General features: G+C 47.5%; 1 protein-coding gene across 4 annotated transcripts in view; it reads left to right on the top strand.

Annotated features, from left to right (window-relative positions):
• Positions 1 to 20034, top strand: part of LOC138511145 (histone-lysine N-methyltransferase NSD2-like) — a 583237-nt gene that overhangs the window by 284358 nt on the left and 278845 nt on the right. For all 4 annotated transcript variants that reach the window (XR_011280576.1, XM_069626644.1, XM_069626642.1 and 1 more), the window contains 3 exons: positions 11584 to 11700; positions 11936 to 12077; positions 13137 to 13243. Coding sequence is in view for 3 of the 4 variants with exons in the window: in XM_069626644.1 (XP_069482745.1) it covers positions 11584 to 11700; positions 11936 to 12077; positions 13137 to 13243 (366 nt within the window). In the remaining variant the exon portion in view is untranslated. The remainder of the gene's footprint in view (positions 1 to 11583; positions 11701 to 11935; positions 12078 to 13136; positions 13244 to 20034) is intronic.

Below are 20034 nucleotides of genomic sequence, written 5' to 3'. Positions count from 1 at the left end.
GTCTAGCAGGATGCTGTTCTGCTTAGCTTCTTCCGCAATGTTGGAGAGGCCACTTTCAACTGTGTCCATCCTGTCTCCTAGCTCATTCACCTCTCTACGGACCTCTTGCAGTGAGGCCTTTGGGTCCGGCTTTAGCAGCCATATTTGGGCCTGGAATGCATTAGTCATCCTCGCCTCCATACCTTTCAGGCAGTTCAGCAGCTCCTCCTTGTCGGAGGCCATCGTGCCTCGAGGTGTAGCTGGGGTTGACTCCGTTAAGTTCTGCTGGCACGAGGGTGGAAACGGGTCCTGTGGTTGCTTTTGACTCCAGCACTTGGCCAACTGGTTCTCCTGCCGTTTGGGCATCCCCTTTACTCTCGGAGGTGCGCTTTTCCTTCTAGCGCCTGACATCGGAGTTGCCCGACTTCCGCCACAGTTCTCCCACCCTGCCTCCCGAATACTCTAGGGAGAGTACCGTTTTTGCGTGCCACAGGGTTCTGATGGGCGGAGACCCTTCCTGCAAGGCTGCAGGGTTCCTGAATTTTCTCCCCCTTGTGACTTGCCTCCGGGGGTTTTTCAGCTTGCTCTGGTGGGGCGAACTTATCCTAGGATCTTAAAGCAAACTTCTTGAGGGCCCCTGCGCACTGGATTCATCCGCCCGAGTGAATTGCTGGTCGCCGTGGGCTAGGCCAGGATCCTGGGCCATTGCTGAGATAGGAGTGCGGGGGGGGATCAACAGGGGTTACGTCTAACAAAAGCCTCAACTAAGCTGTACAAGACAAATATCGTATACCTTTGGAAACAGCTGCAGGAGGACATGCACAGATGGAGGAAACCCAAGAACTGTCATGGTTTGCACGCATCGCAGCAGTAAAAATTACCATCCACCCCCGCCTTCTCTGTGGTGAGTTCACTGCCGGTGACAAACCACCCGCCAAGACCAAAACTCCAAAAAGCAATATTCACCTTTATTTGGCAAGGCAAGAGGCCAAGGGTACAAAAACAAATCCTGATGTGCCCTACACTCATCGGAGGTCTAGGAGTTCCGGAGGTGGGCAGATATATAATGGCTGTGCACCTGGCACCGATGCTGAGGTGGGCGAGACAAGAGGACTTCAAAGGGTGGTGTTGATCAGTCTGCCCCCTCAATCTCCCTAAGAACACTGCTGGGGCTAAACGTCGAGGGTGGGAGATGGGGGGGGGGGGGGGGGATCCCACCTGGAAGCAACCAAGATGTCCCTACAAAGCTGGGACAAAGCCCCTGGGCTGGAAACGCATTCACCATGGAATGGGCACCTACACCCCACTAACGCACAACCCATATTTTTCACCGGGACTCCAGCAGAAATTCTGGGAAGGATGGATGTGCGCGGAAGCACTGACCCTACAGGACATGTATAAAGGATGATTCACCCCCCCCACTGCTCTTCCGAATTTCTGTTGGCAGTCTGAATTGGGGAAAGGGAGCAATTTAAATGCACACAAATCAGACACTGGATTACCCACCCAAGGTTGAGGAAAGCGGGCACAAAGCCTCCGTCAGGTCTCAATCTAACTATGCAGGAGGGCCTGACGGCGAAAGGGGTGGCTAGGTTCTACAGAATACTATCTAATGTGCAATCAACGGACAATCTCCTGTACAAAGTAAACTGGGAAAGAGACATGGGGGAACCAATACCCGAAAAGGAGGAGTCAAATATGGGCGAGGGCGAGTGTACGCAATGTGAGGGCCCCAGAGCAGCCTTAATCACTCACCTTTTGTCGACGGTGAGAATGACCCTAGCACAGGGATGGAAATGCGAATCGGAGCAATCAACAGCCTGGCGGTGGGTCAAGATTTGGGGGTGATGGCGATGGAAAAGATATGAGCCCTCTTCACAAGTTCCTGGCAATCTGGAACCCCTTCCAAGCTGGTGAGGGACAGGGAGGCCCAATACTTTAAGCCACGTCTACTCAAAAACACATACATCTGAGGCCCAAACCTGGGACAAACCCGACAACCGTCCAAGAATGAACTCAATAATGACAGAACTCTGGACTTCAAAAGTTGGGAGGGTGGGTGATTTTTGAAAACACTGAGGCAAGGGAGAAACCATTGAACTGGACATTTGAGATGTAAATTGGACTTTGTGTACCATGTCTGGTTCATTGAAACAGTTATGCATGTTATAAGGCTGTCTACCTTCGATCAATAAATGAAAATGTTTTTTTTTTTTTTAAATGGACGTTTCCACTACATACAAGAGTTTAGCAAAAGAAAGGCCTCTTTTTTCAGTATGTCGCAGTTAGAAAAGAAGTGAATTACAGGCGAATCTCAGAAAGACAAGGCCATATCGGACTGGGGTGAGCTGACTTTGAATACAAATCGTGTGAAAGAATGAAGCTCCTGTATAGAAGGCATGGTGTTGGGGAGAATTCTCAGAAATGTGCCAATTCCCTCCACCTTGGGGACCCCCACCAACTTTGCTGGATTTTGAGGACTTGATTTTTTTTAACCTAGAGTGTGACCCTTTTTTCCCACTCTCTCGTGTATTTTAATGTGATTTTACTACACTGTTTCTTTTGGTTATGGAGTCTAAAAAACTCCATATGCATCACCTTTTACACTTTTGTCACAAAACACCTTCAGTGTAGTGACACAGGGAAATCTTCCAGATTTCACAAGGTTTAAATACCTTCTCTGGGATAAACTACTGTTTACTTACAACTGTAACTTTCTAGACCCAGCACACACTGTTACAATAGTGTTGGAGGGGTTACTTAGTATTACCTGTGTCTAGATCCTCATGTAACATTTTTGTTACCCTTTCCTCACATTTTGCATTTACCGTGGCTGTTAACAACCTCCGGTAAAGCAACCGCGGGAGCCATCTTTTTCAAAAGGGCCCCGGTATTCATTTTTCACCATGTTTTTGTGGAAAGGTCCTTCTAGAGATTTTCTGTGTGCCAAACCAGGTGTGGACTTTGTTCATTTCGCCTTTGGCAGGGTTTCTGGATGAAACCCGCCTCTGGCTCCAGAGTGTCTGGGATAGGCAGGAAGTGAGGGAGGTGCTCGGAACTCCCTGTGCGTAGTCTCATAGGAGACTCAATTGCACTCTGTGGTGATTGGCTGGCTGACTGTCCGGCAAGGACAGCCACCCTGCTGGGTGACTGACAGCTAGGCTGTAATGAATGAAACTGAATAAAAGGCAAGCCTTTTGGCTTGGAAGGCAGTCGACCACTGGACAAAGGAACCAAAGAAGATCTTGAATAGGACCCCTGCTGCAACTCCTAAACCATTGGTTTGCCCGGTGAAGCCCTGCTGCAGTGCCAGCTTGTCAAGTTCGCATCGACAGAGAAGCCCCTGCAAAAACGACTTCTCCCTTTTGAGTTGGTAGGTCAATCAACTCCAAAGTAAGCCCCCCCATGGACATCCATCTCGGAGCTGGTTGAATTTCCACAGAGTTGCTGCTGGAAACCGTAGAGCCAGGAAGAGAAAAACCAGATTATGTGCATTGCTTTTAAGCTGGCCTAGAGCTTTTGGAAGATCCTCCGGACTCCCAAGAAGCAGGACTGACCAATTTTGAGCCCCCTCAACAGAGTGCGGGAATCAAGAAGCAAGGAAAGGCCACCTCAACAGCCAGGAATTGCGTTTTCTATTTGAGGTGGTCGCAAGGAGCTGAAATGCGAAACGGCCACTGAAAGTGAAGTTGCCAGTCCCAGTGCATTGCAGTAGTCCCCCGACGTCTTCCCTCTTGTCCCCACGATTGAGCCTTGGGAACAGTGAGACCTGCAGAGCTGCACAGGAACAGAAGTCCTCTGCTGCAGCTTTTCTTCATTGCAGGGTACTGTAAAACAAGTCTAAGAGAATGTACCTCTTACTGTGGAAGTGCTTACAACTTCTGCAACTCACAAGTATATTCAGCTTGTGGCCCTACATTTGATTCTTCTTTTTATCAAAGACTCCTAAGACCTTGTGCAAAGACTTTTCCATTTACTTACATGAAGTGCTTCATCCTATACAAGACTTTTGCCTATTGACTTTGGCTTAGCCTATTGAATTGTATGATTCTTCTAAAAGGATCTGAAAATACTTGCCGTGCTTATAAATATTGGGGATCTCTTGTGTTCTAATAACATTTGCCTTTTACCAACTTTTAAGCGTGTTTTGAGTGCCAACAGTAAGATCTTAATGTCCCCAGCACCCTTGTTACTGAAGTCACCTGTGGGTGTAGGTTGTGTCTGTGGGCCATCCCAAAAGGGTCTTGTCTGATTCAGAAACTCAGTGTACAGTATTGAAGTGGATTTGTGTTACTATTATATTGCTCCCTTCTAAAGAAGGCTTTATAACTGACTGATACATGAATTAATAATTGTTTATGCAAGAAACCTTGTGTATAAGAGTTTATTTGAATACTTGTAACTGTAAATCTCTGTTTAAAGGGATGGTCTAGTAAAAATTTTTATTTAGAAAATAGATGGGCAACATAAAAAAAAATACTAGCATTCTCTGTTTTAAAACTTCCTATGTAAAATTTTGAGCTATTCAAGCTCAAAATTCGCCAAAGCAAGCACATGGGCGCATCCATTTTGTGAAATGGACGCCCTCCTGTGCTGGCTTTTGCTTTTGCGGCACTAATGAAGGAAAAGCCAGCCAGCTGTAGTAAACAAAGGCTACCGCTGGGTGGCTTTCCCTTCATTAGTGCTGTAGGCGGAGGACGGGGACCGGAGACCAGAGCAGGAAAGCTGCAGCTGAATCTCGGTAAGTGCTTTTTTTTTTATTTTTTTTTAAAAATAAGCACTAGCTGCGTTTTTTTTCTCTAAGTTTTCCGGGCTGGCGGAGCCCGGAAAACTTAGAAATAAATAAAACCGCAGCTGTAAAAAAGTTGTATTTATGTTTACGGTCGCTTTTGAAGCGACCGCAAACATAAATACAACATTATTGTGTTGGAAAACGCTGCGGTTTTTCTTTCCAAGTTTCTCAGGCTCCTCCGGCTCTGAGGAGCCTGAGAAACTCGGAAAGAAAAACTGCAGCGTTTTCAAACACAACCGCGTGTGTTTCTGCCTGCTGTGGCTATCACTTTGGGTCTCCGGTGCTCCCAGGGGAGCACCGGAGACCCAAAGTGAAAGCCACAGCAGGCAGAAACACAACGCGGTTATGTTTACATGCCGCGTAGTGTTTCTACCTGCAGCTGATTTCCCATTTGGGGCTCTCGGGCTCCCCGTGGGGAGCCCGAGAGCCCCAAATGGTAAAGCAGATTCAGGCAGAAACAACGCGGTTGTGTTGGAAAACGCTGCAGTTTTTCTTTCCGAGTTTCTCAGGCTCCTCCGAGCCGGAGGAGCCTGAGAAACTCGGAAAGAAAAACCACAGCGTTTTCCAACACAATAACGTTGTATTTATGTTTGCGGTCGCTTCAAAAGCGACTGCAAACATGAATACGTTTTTAAAGCTGCTGTTTTATTTCTAAGTTTTCCGGGCTCCTCCAGCCCGGAAAACAAAAAAAAACGCAGCTAGTGCTTACCGAGATTCAGCTGCAGCTTTCCTGCTCTGGTCTCCGGTCCCCGTCCTCCGCCTACAGCACTAATGAAGGGAAAGCCACCCAGCGGTAGCCTTTGTTTACTACAGCTGATGATCAATGATCAATTTTATATATTTGTAAAGTTGAATTTTCAACTAAATCAAATAAAATAATAATAAACTTTGCTGTTAGGGAGAATTCTCATAAATGTGCTAATTCCCTTCAACTTAGAGACCCCCTGAAACTTTGCTGGCTTTTGAGGACTTAATTATTTTACCTGGAGTGTGAACCTTTTTCCCCGCTCTCTCGTGTTTTGAAATTTGTTGTACGCTTGTTTCTTTTGGTTATGCAGTCTTACCAACTCAGTGGCATCATCTTTTCATTTGTCACACAGAACCTTCAGTGCAGTGGCACAGGGAAACCTTTCCAGGCTTTCCCAATGTTTAAATAACTTCTCTGGGATTAACTACTGTTTCCCAGAGTAAGTAAAGTGAAATTGAGTTTACTAGTCTTTTTTAAATTCCTAGACCCAGCACAACCTATCTTCCTATAGATTGCTGGAGGGGTTACTTAGTATCCCATGTCTCTAGATACTCACATAGCAGTCAAATGCTACCCTTTCCTCTCAGAATGGCTGGTGGCAGTGGTTTTACAATGAACTACCATGATTTTTCCCGACCGCGAACACCCGTAGCGTTAAATCGCGGGAGTCATGTTTTTCATGATGCCGTCTGAGCCCCCTATGTATAAACAGGTTCCGGTCTTTTTTTTTTCCCCACATTTCTTTGTTGAAAGGTTCTAGAGTTTTGCTCTGCGCGCCAAACCAGGTTTGGTCTTTGTTCATTCGCCTTTGGCGGGCTTCAGGAGTGAAGACTGCCTCTGCCGCCCAAGTGTCTGGGCTGGGCAGGAAGTAAGGGAGGTGCCCAAAACTCCCTATGCTTAGTTTCCTAGGTTACCCAAATGCACTCTGTGGTGATTGGCTAGCTGACTGTCTGCCAAGGACAGCCACCCTGCTGGGTGAGTGACAGCTAGGCCGAAATTAATGGAAGAGAACTGAATAAAAGGCGAGTCCTTTGGCTTGGAAGGTAGTGTCGACTACTTGAACGAAGGAACCGAAGAGGACGGCCTCTGCAAACTTGGTTTGACCGATGAAGCCCTGCTGCAGGTCCGAATCGCCAAGTTCACATCGACCGAGAAGCCCCTGCAAGGAAGACTTCTCCCTTTGAGTTGGTGGGACCAATCACTCCCAAGTAAGCCGCCTGGACACCCATCTCGGAGCTGGTTGAATTTCCTCAGAGTTGCTGCAGGGAACCGTAGAACCGGGGAGAGGGACACTGGTTTGTTTTACTCCCAGCCACTAAAATTGAAGCTTTTTCACCAGTCTCAGTGCAGGAGTCCCCTGACGTCCTCCCTCTTGTCCCCACGACTGAGGCACAGGAACAGCGAGATCTGCAGGAACTGCCAGGAACAGAAGTCTTCAGCTGCATCTTTTTCTTCATTATAAGGTACTGTGAAACAAGACTGAGTACTTGCCTCTCGCAGTGAAAGTGCTTGAAACTTTCCCAACTCGTAGGCCTAATCAGCCTGTGACCCAACGTATGATTCTTCTTTTTACAGAGTACTTCTGAGACCTTTTGCAGAGACTTTTCAGTTTACTCACCAGAACCGCTTTATCCTATCCAAGACTTTAGCACTTTGGCTTAGCCTATTGAATTGAATTGACTCTTCTGGTGAACTCCAAAGTATTTGCACTGTCTAAGAATAATTGTAACCTCATGTTCTAATAATCTTTGCCTTTTACTCCTCTAAAAGTATTCTGAATTAGTATTGAAGTATTTGTGTGTGATATTGCTGTCTCCTTTTGAATGTTTTATAACTGACAGATAAATTAATAAATATTCATCAAAGAAACCTTGAGTGTAAGGGTTTATTTGAACACTTGTGATTGTAGACCTCTGTGTAACATCATTACTGCTTACATTCCCTTCTTGAGAGAAGCTTGGCTGCTCAGCTCCGCTACCAAAACTGTGTATTATATTATACCAAAGGTTGGTTTGCTTACACCTGTAGTCCTAGTTGTGTGTGTGTAGTGGTCCCAAAGGGTACTGCATGCAAACTTTGCCTACCAAATAGTGCCACAAGCTGTTTAGACTTGTGAGTAGTAGATGCAAGCAACTCTACAGCAAGAGGTAAGTTCTCTTAGACTTTGTACACTATCTTTAAAATGAAGAAAAGATGCAGCAAAGGACTCCTGTTCCTGTGCAGCTCTGCTGATCTCACTGTTCCTGGGCCTCAGTCTTGGGGACAAGAGGGAGGACGTCTGGGGACTCCTGCACTGGGACGGTCAAAACTCGAAACCGCCAAACTTTCAGTGGCTGTTCAGTGTTTCAGCTCCTTGCATCTACCGCAAATAGCAACACTGTGGTTCCTGGCTGCCGAGATGGACTTTCCTTGCTTCTGGGGTCCCACACTCTCTTGAGGGGGCTCGGGCTCAGTCCGTCCTACTTCCTGGGAGTCCGGAGGATCTTCCTGAAACTCTAGGCTAGCTTAAAAGCAACACACACAATCTTGTGTTCCTCTCCCTGGCTATACGGTTTCCAGCAGCACCTCTGTGGAAATTCAACCAGTTCCGAGATGGATGTCTAGGTGGCTTACTTTGGAATTGATTGGTCCCACCAACTCAAAGGGAGAAGTCATCCCTGCAGGGGCTTCTGTCGATACAAATTTGGAGTTTCAGCACAGAAGCAGGGCTTCACCGGGCAAATCAACGGTCCAGGAGTTGCAGCAGGCGTCCTCTTCAAGTTCTTCGGTTCCTTCGTCCAGTGGTCGACTCTGCCTTCCAAGCCAGAAGCCTCGCCTTTTATTCAGTTATCTCCCATTCATTCCATCCTATCTGTCAGTCATCCAGCAGGGTGGCTGTCCTTGCCGGACAGTCAGCCAGCCAATCACCAGAGTGCATTTGGGTCACCTAGGAGACTAAGCGCAGGGCGTTTCGGGCACCTCCCTCACTTCCTGCCTACCCCAGACACCCTGGAGCCAGAGGCAGGCTTCACTCGTGAATCCCGCCAAAGGCAAAGCGACCAATGGGACCAAACCCTCTTTAGGTGCGCAGAGTAAATCTCAAGAAGGACCTTTCCACAAAGAAATGGCGAAAAAAGACTGGTGCCATTTTAAGAAAAATGGCACCCTTGGGTGCTTTACTGCAGCTGTGAACACAGCCTGCGGTAAATGCACACCACGGTAGTTAAAACAAAACCACTGCCACGAGCCATTTAGTGAGAAAAGGGTAACATCACATTTTTAACACGAGAAGCTAGAAAAAGGGGATACTAGGTAACCCCTCCAGAACCCTATTGTAAGATAGCTTGTGCTGGGTTTAGAAACTTACAAATGTAAGTAAAGTAAATTTCACTTTACTGCTCTGAGAAACAGTAGTTTATCCAAGAGGAAGGTATTTAAACCTTTGGGAAATCTGAAAGACTTACCTGTGACACTGCACTGAAGTTGCTGTGTGACGCAATGTAAAAGATGCCTGTGCAGTTTGTCAGACTCCACAACCAAAAGAAACAGTGTACCTAATCACATTAAAGTACATGAGTGGGGAAAAAGGGTCTCCCTCTCTCCAGGTTAAAAAAATCAAGTCCTCAAAATCCAGCAAAGTTGCTGGGGGTCTCTAAGGTGCAGGGAATTAGCACATTTCTGAGAATTCTCCCTAACATTGTTATCCTAAAATAGGTTAGTTATTGCTTCCCTTATTCTGTTTATTTATTCAGATTTGTAGAGCGCGCAGCAACCCGGAGGCATTGTGGCGCTTGTCAGACAGAAAGCTTAGTTACAGGCAAAGGACAGACGACATGTTCATTTACAGTTTTTAATAGAATCTTGTACACTGGTAAGAACGTGCAGAGGGTTAGATAAAGAACTTTTTTTTGTTTTTTTTTCTTTTTCCGGAAGGTAGGGAGAGTTTTCCGCTCTAATCTCTGGTGGACTTGGCAGCATGTAGGCAAAGCCCAGCCCTCCAGCTTTGGCTCTGTTGATGCGTGGAATGTGTAGTTGGTTGGCGTAGTGGGTCGGGTTGAGTTGGATTTGGTTATAGTCTCTGCAAGGTATGACGGTGCTGTGAGGTTAACACATTTGTGGGTGAGTGAGGATTTTAAATGTGATGCGTTCTTTTTTGTGGATGTACCTGCTAGGAGGGCGTTGCAATAGTAGCCGGTCAAGTGGCACAGCGAGTAGAGCGCTCGCTTTGACATCCGTGCAGAGCCTGCTAATGCAGGTTCGAATCCCGGCGGGGCCAAACTCAAGTCTTTCATCCTTCCGTGGTCGATAAAAGAGCACCACACACCGTGGGTAATAATAAGCAGCGCTCAGATACCTGAGGGTTCGTAGCGCTATATAAATGGCAAATTATTATATTAGTCTAGTTTTGCGCCAATGGTGGCTCTAACTATTGATAGGCAGTTTGGCTTTGATAGGTATGGTTTAATTGCATTGATGAGTTTGATGGTGTGGGCGGAGGAGATGGCGCTGACCTGTCTAGTCATGGATAGAGTGGAATCTATGTAGACAGTCTTTACAGATGTGGAGATTGTCAATGGTGAAGTTGGAGTAGAGGATCTTGTTTGGCTAGTGTATTTTTGTTTGGCTTAGTACGATGATTTCGGTCTTCTCCCCACTGAGGCAGAGGCCATTGGCTGCCATCCAAGCCTGGATGGTGGTGTATATAGAGTGAAGAGCTTGGATTTCCTTGTTGTTGGAGCAGGTGAGAGGTACGAGTATCCGAGTATCGTTGACGTAATTGGCGTCAAGCTTGTTGAAGAGGGCTTCGTAAACCATTTGTATAATGTGGGTGCTGTGCAGGAGCCTTGTGGGACTCCGCAGTAGATGGTGGTGGGGGCAGCGTCGGCTATGTTGGAGAATACTTTCATTGCCCTGCCTTCCAGGAAGGAGGTGATCCATAGCGCTGGCTCATGTGTGAACTGTAATTGAATATTACAAACCAAGGTCCAAGTCCCCTAGAATAACTTATCCTGAATCAGTTATAGTTGTTGTTCCTAAAATAAGTGTTCACTATTCTGAAAAGTATATTGTCCAGTTGTCTTATGTGATTTCTTGCTGAGCGTAACGGTACAACTGATGGGGTCTACTACCATGGTATTACTGACAGTAGTCTAATAACGATTGGTTTTGACTTCCCTAGAACTACTGTTGGTGGTTCGCAATTAGGTTATATGCTTTGGTCTGTGTACCTAAAAGCATAGTGTTGTGTTTATATGATCTGTGATGGTGCTCATTTTCCCCCAAAATTAATCTGGGCCGATTTGTATTTAAATAATTTATTTTTACAATACATAGTGTTTCAGTGTTTCTTTGGACCATTTGTATTGCAATTTAATTTGTACTGATTCTACAGCACTCTCTCCCTCCTAAGATAGTCCTGGCTTCTCCGCCTACGCTACCATGAACTCCAGTGGTACAGCCTTCTACTAAGAGTGGAGTCTTGTACTGTCTCGGTTGAATGGTTTTACTAAGCCCTTAGTTGGACTTCAGAAAAGCTGTCCTAATAGTGGCGATTGGGAAATGTGTAAGGGGTCTGTGTGTGCTTGCATGTTTTTGTGCCACCCCTCCTGAAATGGGATTGTATAAGTGCAAAGACTAGTCCCTAACACGCTCTCGCCCGCCTGCACCAGCGAGTCGACTCCTGCATACGTGGCATACTTGTGCGTCTACTGCTGGTTTCTGCTTTTTCAGGAGCACAGGGTGGGAGTTCTGCTGGTAGACTGAGTAGGCAATAAGAAACCACTGTGCATGCAATGTGTGCCTCTGTGGATGTAGCACTGCCACAGTTGCACGCCATGTGGAATAGCTGTAAGCATGCTGCTCACATAAGAGCTCTATTTCAATCCTGCCGGACGTTGCTTCCAGTGTCGGCATCTTTCAGTGCTTGATAAATTCATTACCGTTACATTGCCGATGAAAACCTATTGGTGCTTACGGAGCAGGCGCAATGGGGAACGAAGTGCGAGGTAGACACATGGCACATGTGGGAGTATGCAGCAAAGGCATTACTGCAGAAGAAGAGTAACCTGTTCTTTCTGCCTTGCAGGGAGAATTTGTCAGTGAATATGTTGGAGAGCTTATAAATGAAGAGGAGTGCTTGGCCCGGATAAGGCAAGCCCAAGAAGAGAACGCCAGCCACTTCTACATGCTGACTGTTGACAAGGTAGGGCATGTTTTCAAGGTCTGCTCTTAAATTCTTTACTTTGCAATGCCTGGTGGCCGATTCAACGTGGATGGAAAGCTGAACGGGGACTGAACCACAGTCGCGCGCAGCAAAGCCTCAGAAGGCTGACGGTGCACAGTGGTGCGCAGGGGGAATACAGCTTTCTGCCTTGTTGGATTGTGCATAATCTGTCCGTCCATTCCTTCTCAACCACTTTTCACACACCTCGTTTCAGGATCGGATTATTGATGCCGGCCGCAAAGGGAATTATTCTCGCTTTATGAACCACAGCTGCCAGCCCAACTGCGAGACCCAGAAATGGACCGTGAATGGGAGCACCAGAGTGGGCCTCTTTGCACTGACCGATATCCCAGCTGGTAAGAGCATTTTATACTGCCCCCCCCTTCCTTGTTACTGTGGGCCTTGCCAGTTGCTTATATACCTTAGTTTTTAAACAGTCCGGCCAAGACCTCTGACCCTTTGCAAGACATGAGACCAATCAAAAACTGAAAATGTTGGTGCTTCATTAGAAAGTCTTTCCTTCGCTGTATTGGGATCTTTGACGTTTCCAACAATGGCACACCGTCATTTCTAGAGGCGTGGTAAGATCTGTGAAGGAGGTTCCTAAACCCACCAAGCTGTCATTATCCCAGGGATGCTGAGGTCAGTACTATGCACTGTAGCCTACCACTGCCGTCTGTGCCCAGGACTATCTTGACATAGGGTGGGCTGGACATGTTTGGGACAGGCTGGGCATGTTTTATGTGAAAAACCCTCGGGAGAGATACACCTATGGAAATGGTTAAGTTGGCCATGTATTAGTGATTGCTGCTAGGTGGGTGTGAGGCCCCCAACATGGCAGTAAGCATGAGGCGGGGGGCTTTCAGGGGAGGGCCTGCCACTGGAGCATGTCGGAGCTCACCAATACAAGGAATGAGCAGCACGAGTACACGTGCATAGATGTGGGGCCCATTTGACAGCGCTTGAATATGAAGTCTGTGGCTAACGCTGTGTGGCAAGCCATGGGACAGCATATGCACTATATTAGCTAGTGATGATGGACTCTTGACAGGCAAGCCATGGTGTGTCGTCTGTTCCTGTAGACTTGAGGTGACGAGTAATAGTGGGTGTTTTTTATTTTTTGGCTGGCTTGTAGCTGGAGCCTGAAAGATTTCCCCTGTCATGCAGCATAAGAATATGTAGTAAGTCCACTAAATACATTTATTTATAATCGTAATATATAATCGTAGTCTATGAAAGGTTCTTTTGATTTATACCGTGCACAGCTACCACCGAGGGGCACTCTCCAGACGGGCTCTACTGCTTTCCCTGCCCACTAGACCAATGCAGGAGCCAGAGCAATAGTTACTTTTATAGGATGCGCTTCTGTACAGATCTGCAACTTGGACATGTATGATCTCATTTATTGCCATCAGGGGTGGAGCTGACCTACAACTACAACCTGGAGTGTGTGGGCAATGATAAGACGGTCTGCAGGTGCGGTGCCTCCAATTGCAGTGGTTTTCTTGGGGATCGCCCGAAGGTACGTGCTGATTTTGGCATTCCTACAAAGTCTTTTCAGATGTAGGGTTTGTTCCAGGACATCAGTATGTATGGTTATCAGTTAAGAGATCCCGGCATTCCATGAAACTGAACTGGTCCCGCACCATGTGTAGTCTCGTCCTGAAGGCATCTTTGGTCATGTAAATGCATGCAGCGTCACAGAAGATGGCTCGGACTCAAACTTCTGAGAATTGCTTCCTTTCATCCAGAAAATAGAGCAAAGGTAGTCTGCCATGGACAAACCTTTTGTTGGCTGTTTCCTCTACACTCCGGGCCTGGTCGTATGCCAAGGACAAAACATTTTTGCTTTTCTGTAAAGGAATACACTTTCAATTATGTCCAATTTCGAACTGTAGGTAAATGCCAGTCTGTAATTGGTGTTAGTCTTAGTGACTGCAATGACACTACATCCAAGTCTTGTGGGAGATTTAAATCGAACAAAGTGAAGCTCTGTCCAGCAGAAGGCTTGTCTTCAGCATCCATATCAGATTTTAAAATGGAACAATACTTTGAAAATAAGCAGGAATGATTACCTTGTAGTAATCTTACCTTAATGCTTTTGTCTTGCATTTGTGGACAACTTATTGCTGACAGCCCCTTTTTCATATTAAGTGTACTTTACACCAACCTCCTGATATCCTTATTCTAACTTGCTCCCCACTCAAACCTCACAGGTGTAAGGACAGGCTTAGTAAAACCATTCAACTGAGGCAGTACACAACTCAACTCTTAGTATAAGTCTGTACCACCTGAGTATATGGTAGCGTAAACGGAGCAGCATGGCTGATCTTAGGAGAGAGAGGGCTGTAGGAAGGCGCAAAGAACCTGTAGTATTCCAAGGGTTCAATAAAAACACTGACAACCAGAAGTATTATAAAAATAAAGTTTATTATAAATATAAGTTAGGCCAAGATAAATCTTGTGGAGGTAAGTACTTGGTCATAGTCAAACACATTATCAAAACACAATGCTTTAAGGTACACAGACCAAAGCATAAACCATGTTCAGAAAACGAACAGTATTTCTAGGCAACACAGACCTTATCGAACACATTGTATAGGACGCACCTTTTCGTGGGGGGTGGGAGGGTTAAACCATAAGTTACTTTCGAAAGGGATTGTATTCATGACGTATTCCTCATGTTAGATATCTCCTTCCAGCTCTGCTGGCCTTGGAAAATTTTTTCTCTCTAGAGGGCGCTGCGCGTCGACGTCCTCCGAGTCGATGTCCCTCGACAGCCGCCGTGTCGACGTCATCCTGCCTATAAAGGCCGCGCGCAGCGTCCGTTGCTCAGTTCCGTTTTTCCGCGCTTACTCAGTGCCTCGGAATACCGTTGCTCAGTTCTTGTCAGATTAATCCTATTTACCTCGAGTCATTCGATCCGTACTCGATGGCTTCCTCGTCGGAACCGACAACTCCTCGATCCGGCTTCAAAAAATGCCGAGATTGTGGGAAAAAGATGTCGCTGACTGACCCTCACAAAGTTTGTCTGTGGTGTTTGGGAGCTGAACACCATTGTTCGGAATGCGAGGACTGTATGTCCATGACAGCTAAGGCCCTGAAGGAGCGTAGGGGGAAGCTGGAGAAAGGTAAGACTTTTAAAGCTTCCTCGTCACCATTCGCGCTCCAGGTCTCGGAGTAGGTCTCATCACTCCTCGAGATCGAAGCACTCGAAGAGGAGACGTCGAAGATCCCCTTCTCCGTCTTCCTCTTCCTCTGTTTCGCCAAAAAGAATCCCTTGCTCCACGAAACCTAGTTCCCAGGCTGAATGGGAGGAATTCCGCAAAAATATGATGAGCGTCTTCGAGAAAGCGGCCTCGACCCCCTCGAAGACTGCCGAGAGCGATGCTCTGGTCGAAAGACCCGAAGGTCAAAAACGCCACGAGTCACAGTACCCGGCGAAGGAAACCTCTCGAGCGCGTCTCGAACCCTCGAGTAGGACTATGACCTCCAAACCTTCCTCGAAGGTTCCGTCGACACCGTCGACGAGGGTTCCGTCGACGCCGAGGTCGATGTCTTCGCCGTTGTCGAAGGGACCTTCGACACACGGGTCTGTCGACTCGACGCCAGCTTCGACACCGGCGTCGACGCCAAGAAAAGTCACGGTTACGACACACCCAGTGACTATCCCCAGGTCCTCGACGTCGATGGCTTTGAGATTGTCGAGTAGAATTCCAATTCTGTCGAGGTCTTTGAGGCCTCCGCCTTTGTTTTCAACGCCACGTTCGAAGCCTTCGACGTCGACGACATCGACGATTTCGAGGCCGATAATGACAAGTTCGGCACCCTCTGCCTTGGAAATGGGATTTACTCCCTTTGAGATCAGAACAATTGAGAACTATGTCCTCAATTTTGGAAGAGGGTGAATTGTCTGAACAGGAAGACACATTTGAGTTGCAGGGACCTGTAACCCCAATTAGAGAGGAATTTTCCTCTGAAGAACGCAGGTTAAAGGATCTTCACGATTCCTTACATGAGGCAAGTGGGTTAGACACTTCCCCTGAGGTGGAGTTTGCTAGGCCAGACCCGGGGGAGCATGCTGAAACCCCCTATAGATCCTTAATGGCCAGGATCACAGAGTTCATGGGGTGGTCTGCACCTTCACAATCTTTCCAACAAGATGACCTCACAGATATTCTTGACAAAGGCCCACAGGAGGATCCTGTGGTGCCTTTTCATAAAGCTCTTCAGAGGAAGATCATGACAAACTGGGAAACCCGAGATGTCGTACCAGCAGCAAATAAAAAACTGTCTACAAAGTACAGGGTATCTTCTACAGACCCAGAGTTTTTGTCTAAACACCCATCCCCAGAAAGTCTGGTGGTACAGGCAGCATCCTCTACCGATGTCAAGACGGCTTATCCTACCGTCCCACAGGACAGGGACGATAAAAAATATGATGCTATGGCAAAGAAAGTCTTTTCAGCATGTAGCATGGCGTTAAAATCTGTTAATGCTACTTGCACCCTTGCTAGGTTCAGCCATACACTTTGGGAGTGTGCTTCTACAGCGGCTGACTGCATCCCGGAGGGAGAAGGGATGCGTTCCTGAATATTATACAGGACGGTAAAGATGCTATGTGCGAATCCCTCCAGACGGGCATTGATTCGGCTGCTAGTCTCAGCAGAGCAATGGCGGCAAGTACATCAACCAGGAGATTCGCTTGGTTGAGAGTCTGGTTTTGCCCCAGATGTGCAAGCCAGGCTCTTGAACATGCCATTCGATGGCTCTTCTTTGTTCGGGAAAAAGGCGGATGACAGTTTAGAGAAGCAGCAAAATCCCTAGGAGCTGCAATCTGTCAGACTCCCTTTCGTCCCACAGGAACCTCTGCGAGGGGCAAGTCCTTTCGCTTCTACTCCGCATTCGGAAGAGGTAGAGGACGACCGGCTCAAAGGGGACAAAAAAGAACTACCCGAGGTGGACGGGGTAGATATTCAAAAGCCGCAGCAACAGCAGGTGCCTCTTTACCATGGGCATCAGCCGCCCCAAAACCACTCTGAGGACTTCCCTCACAGGACACCTGTAGGAGGCAGGTTGACTCAACATCTGGCGGTATGGCAGGTTATCACGTCAGATGCTTGGGCATTGGAAACAGTTGCCCAAGGTTACTGCCTGCCTTTCCTACGTATACCTCAGTCATCCACCGGGGATCAGCTCTCAGAAAGCTCCAGATCCGCTCCTCTTGCAGGAAATTTTGGACCTGCTAGAGAAAGGTGCCATAGAACCGGTACCTGTAGCGGAGAGGAACAAGGGCTGGTACTCCCCTTACTTTCTCATTCCAAAGAAAGACGGAGGACTGAGACCCATCTTGGACATGCGAGAATTGAACAAATTCCTCAGAAAAGACAAATTCAAGATGGTCACTCTTTCTCAGATCCTCCAGGCCCTTCAGTTCCAGGACTGGTTGGTATCTCTGGACCTTCAGGACGCTTATTTCCATGTGCCTACCCATCTCAAACACAGGAAATACCTGAGGTTCGCAATTGGCAACTCTCACTATCAATTTCGAATGCTGCCATTTGGGCTGACCTCCACCCCGAGGGTCTTCACCAAGTTAATGTCGGTAGTGGCTGCAAGTCTAAGGAGGGAAGGGATTCACGTCTACCCCTACCTGGACGATTGGTTGATCAGGGCTGTTTCTTCGGAACAAGCTCAGATCCAGCTAAATCACGTGTGCCACTTCCTTCAGACTGGGCTTCTCCCTCAATTTAACGAAGTCACAAATGATACCATCGCAGAGACTCCAGTTTATAGGAGCGATCCTGGACACTTCCCTGGGAAAAGCCTCGCCACCAGGGGTGAGGGCTCAAGATATTCTACAGATGGTTACCAAGTTCCAACATGCCCACCGTCTCCCAGCCTTCGACTTTTTGAGGTTGCTAGGCCTCATGGCATCCTGCATTTTCCTAGTGCCAGAGGCTCGCCTGAGAATGAGATCCCTCCAGTGGGCACGGAGTACTCAGTGGTCACAATTCTCAGGGAGAACGACAGATCTTCTTCAGGTTTCCGGCAGGGTGGCTCGAGACCTTCAGTGGTGGGCCTGTCAGGAGAACATTCTGAAAGGAGAACAGTTTTGGCAACCCTGGCCGGAGATAACAGTAGTCACGGATGCCTCACTCACGGGGTGGGGAGCCCACGCCAACGATTTGACCATCAGCGGTCGTTGGTCTCCATCGGAGTCCAGACTACACATCAACCTGTTAGAGCTGAGAGCCATCAGACTTGCGTTGAAGGCTTTCCTGCCAGCTGTACAAGGGAAGAACGTCCTGATAATGACGGACAACACGGTGGCCATGCATTACCTCAACAAAAGGAGGCGTAGGATCACTATCCCTGTGCAGAGAGGCGATGTAGCTCTGGTTTTGGGCAATCCAAGAAGGAATCTCTCTATCGGCAGTTCACCTAGCCGGAGAGAAGATCTAGCGGACGCTCTGAGCAGGCAGAACAGTCTCCCACGAGTGGGAGCTAGCTCAGGAAGTCCTTCAAGAGATCTTCGCCCTTTGGGGAACCCCTCAGGTAGATCTGTTCGCCACCAGCCTAAACAGGAAATGCGACCTGTTCTGCTCAAGGGAATTTCCCCCGAGAGGAGCTCTGGGAGACGCGTTCATAGTGGACTGGGAGTTTCCGCTTCTGTACGCGTTCCCACCGGTCCCTGTCATTCCTCAAATGATCAGGAGGTTGAGAAGATTCCGGAGAACCATGATCCTAATTGCCCCGGATTGGGCCAGGAGAACGTGGTACCCGGACCTTCTAGACTTGTCCATTTGCCCTCCAATTCGACTTCCACTCGGAGAGAACCTACTCTCACAGAAGGGAGGTCAGGTTCTCCATCCAGACATCAAAACCCTCAACCTTCACGCTTGGCTTCTGAAAGGCTGAGGTACAAGGATTGGGACCTCCCCGATGATGATATGGAGGTGTTGCTTTCGGCAAGGAGGCCAGCAACAAAGTCTTTATACTGCTGCCGTTGGAACAGATTTTGCAGCTGGTGTAGAGAACAGAATATCGACCCTTTTTCATGTGGTACACCAATGGTTTTGTTCTTCCTACTATATTTGGCAAATTCAGGCCTTCAAGTTGGCACCATTAAGGGCTATCTCGCAGCGCTATCCATCTTTAAGCGTACTGCGGAAGAACCATCCTATTTCAAATTAATTATTGGTAATTCAGTTTCTAAAGGGGTTAACCAATGTTTATCCCCCAAGACCATTCCAAGTTCCCCTATGGGATTTAAACTTAGTACTAACTTTCCTGATGGGCACACCTTTCGTACCTTTCCATTCTTGTTCGTTAAGATTCCTTACCCTTAAAACTGTTTTATTAATAGCACTTACATCTGCTAGAAGGGTGAGCGAATTACAAGCTCTTTCTTGTAAACCCCCTCACACAATATTTCACAAAGACAAAGTTGTCCTGCAAGTGAAGCCTAATTTCCTCCCAAAGGTGGTTTCTGAATTCCATATCACTCAGAAGATTACCCTACCATCTTTCTATCTGCCTCCTCACCCGGGGAAAGAGGAAGAGAGGTTACACAGGCTAGACCCTAGGAGGGCTTTAAGTTTTTACATCAGTAGACTAGCCAGGATAAGACAGGCAGACCAGCTGTTTGTAGGTTACGCAGGTCACAAGCTGGGGTTACCAATAACTAAGCAGACCATTTCCAGATGGATCATTCTAGCCATTCTGGAATGTTATAAACTGGCAGGGAAAGAGCCCCCTCAAAACCTTAGGGCTCATTCGACCAGAGCAGCTTCATCGGCCCTCAAAAGAGGCGTGCCGGTTAAAGACATCTGTGCGGCCGCTACATGGTCGTCTGTCCATACCTTTACCCGCTTTTACAATTTGGATTCCTCCTCCAGTCAAGAGACTAGGTTTGGAAGGGCTGTACTGCATTCTATTCATCAATAGAAGACAGCGTGAATTAAGTACTCCCTCCTCCGATAATAGAATACTGCTATGGGAGCCTATCTAAGATGAGGAATACGTCGGAGGACACAATCCCTTCGAAGAACAAGTTACTTCTTACCTTGTAACGTTCTTTCGACGGGATGTTCCTCCGACGTATTCCTCATCGACCCTCCCATCCATCCCTGCAGTTCTACTTCCCTTGTTGCAGCTTACGCTCCTTTAGGGTGATTAGTTTAGTCCAGAAAGTATTACTGTGGGCTACAAAACAGAACTGAGCAACGGACGCTGCGCGCGGCCTTCATAGGCAGGATGACGTCGACGTCGATACGGCAGCTGTCGAGGGACATCGACTCGGAGGACGTC

Source organism: Ambystoma mexicanum, chromosome 6p, assembly GCF_040938575.1.
Source record: "Ambystoma mexicanum isolate Mex_15411 chromosome 6p, UKY_AmexF1_1, whole genome shotgun sequence".
In the NCBI taxonomy this organism is placed as follows: Eukaryota; Metazoa; Chordata; class Amphibia; order Caudata; family Ambystomatidae; genus Ambystoma; species Ambystoma mexicanum.
This window is presented reverse-complemented; position numbering and strand designations above follow the sequence as displayed.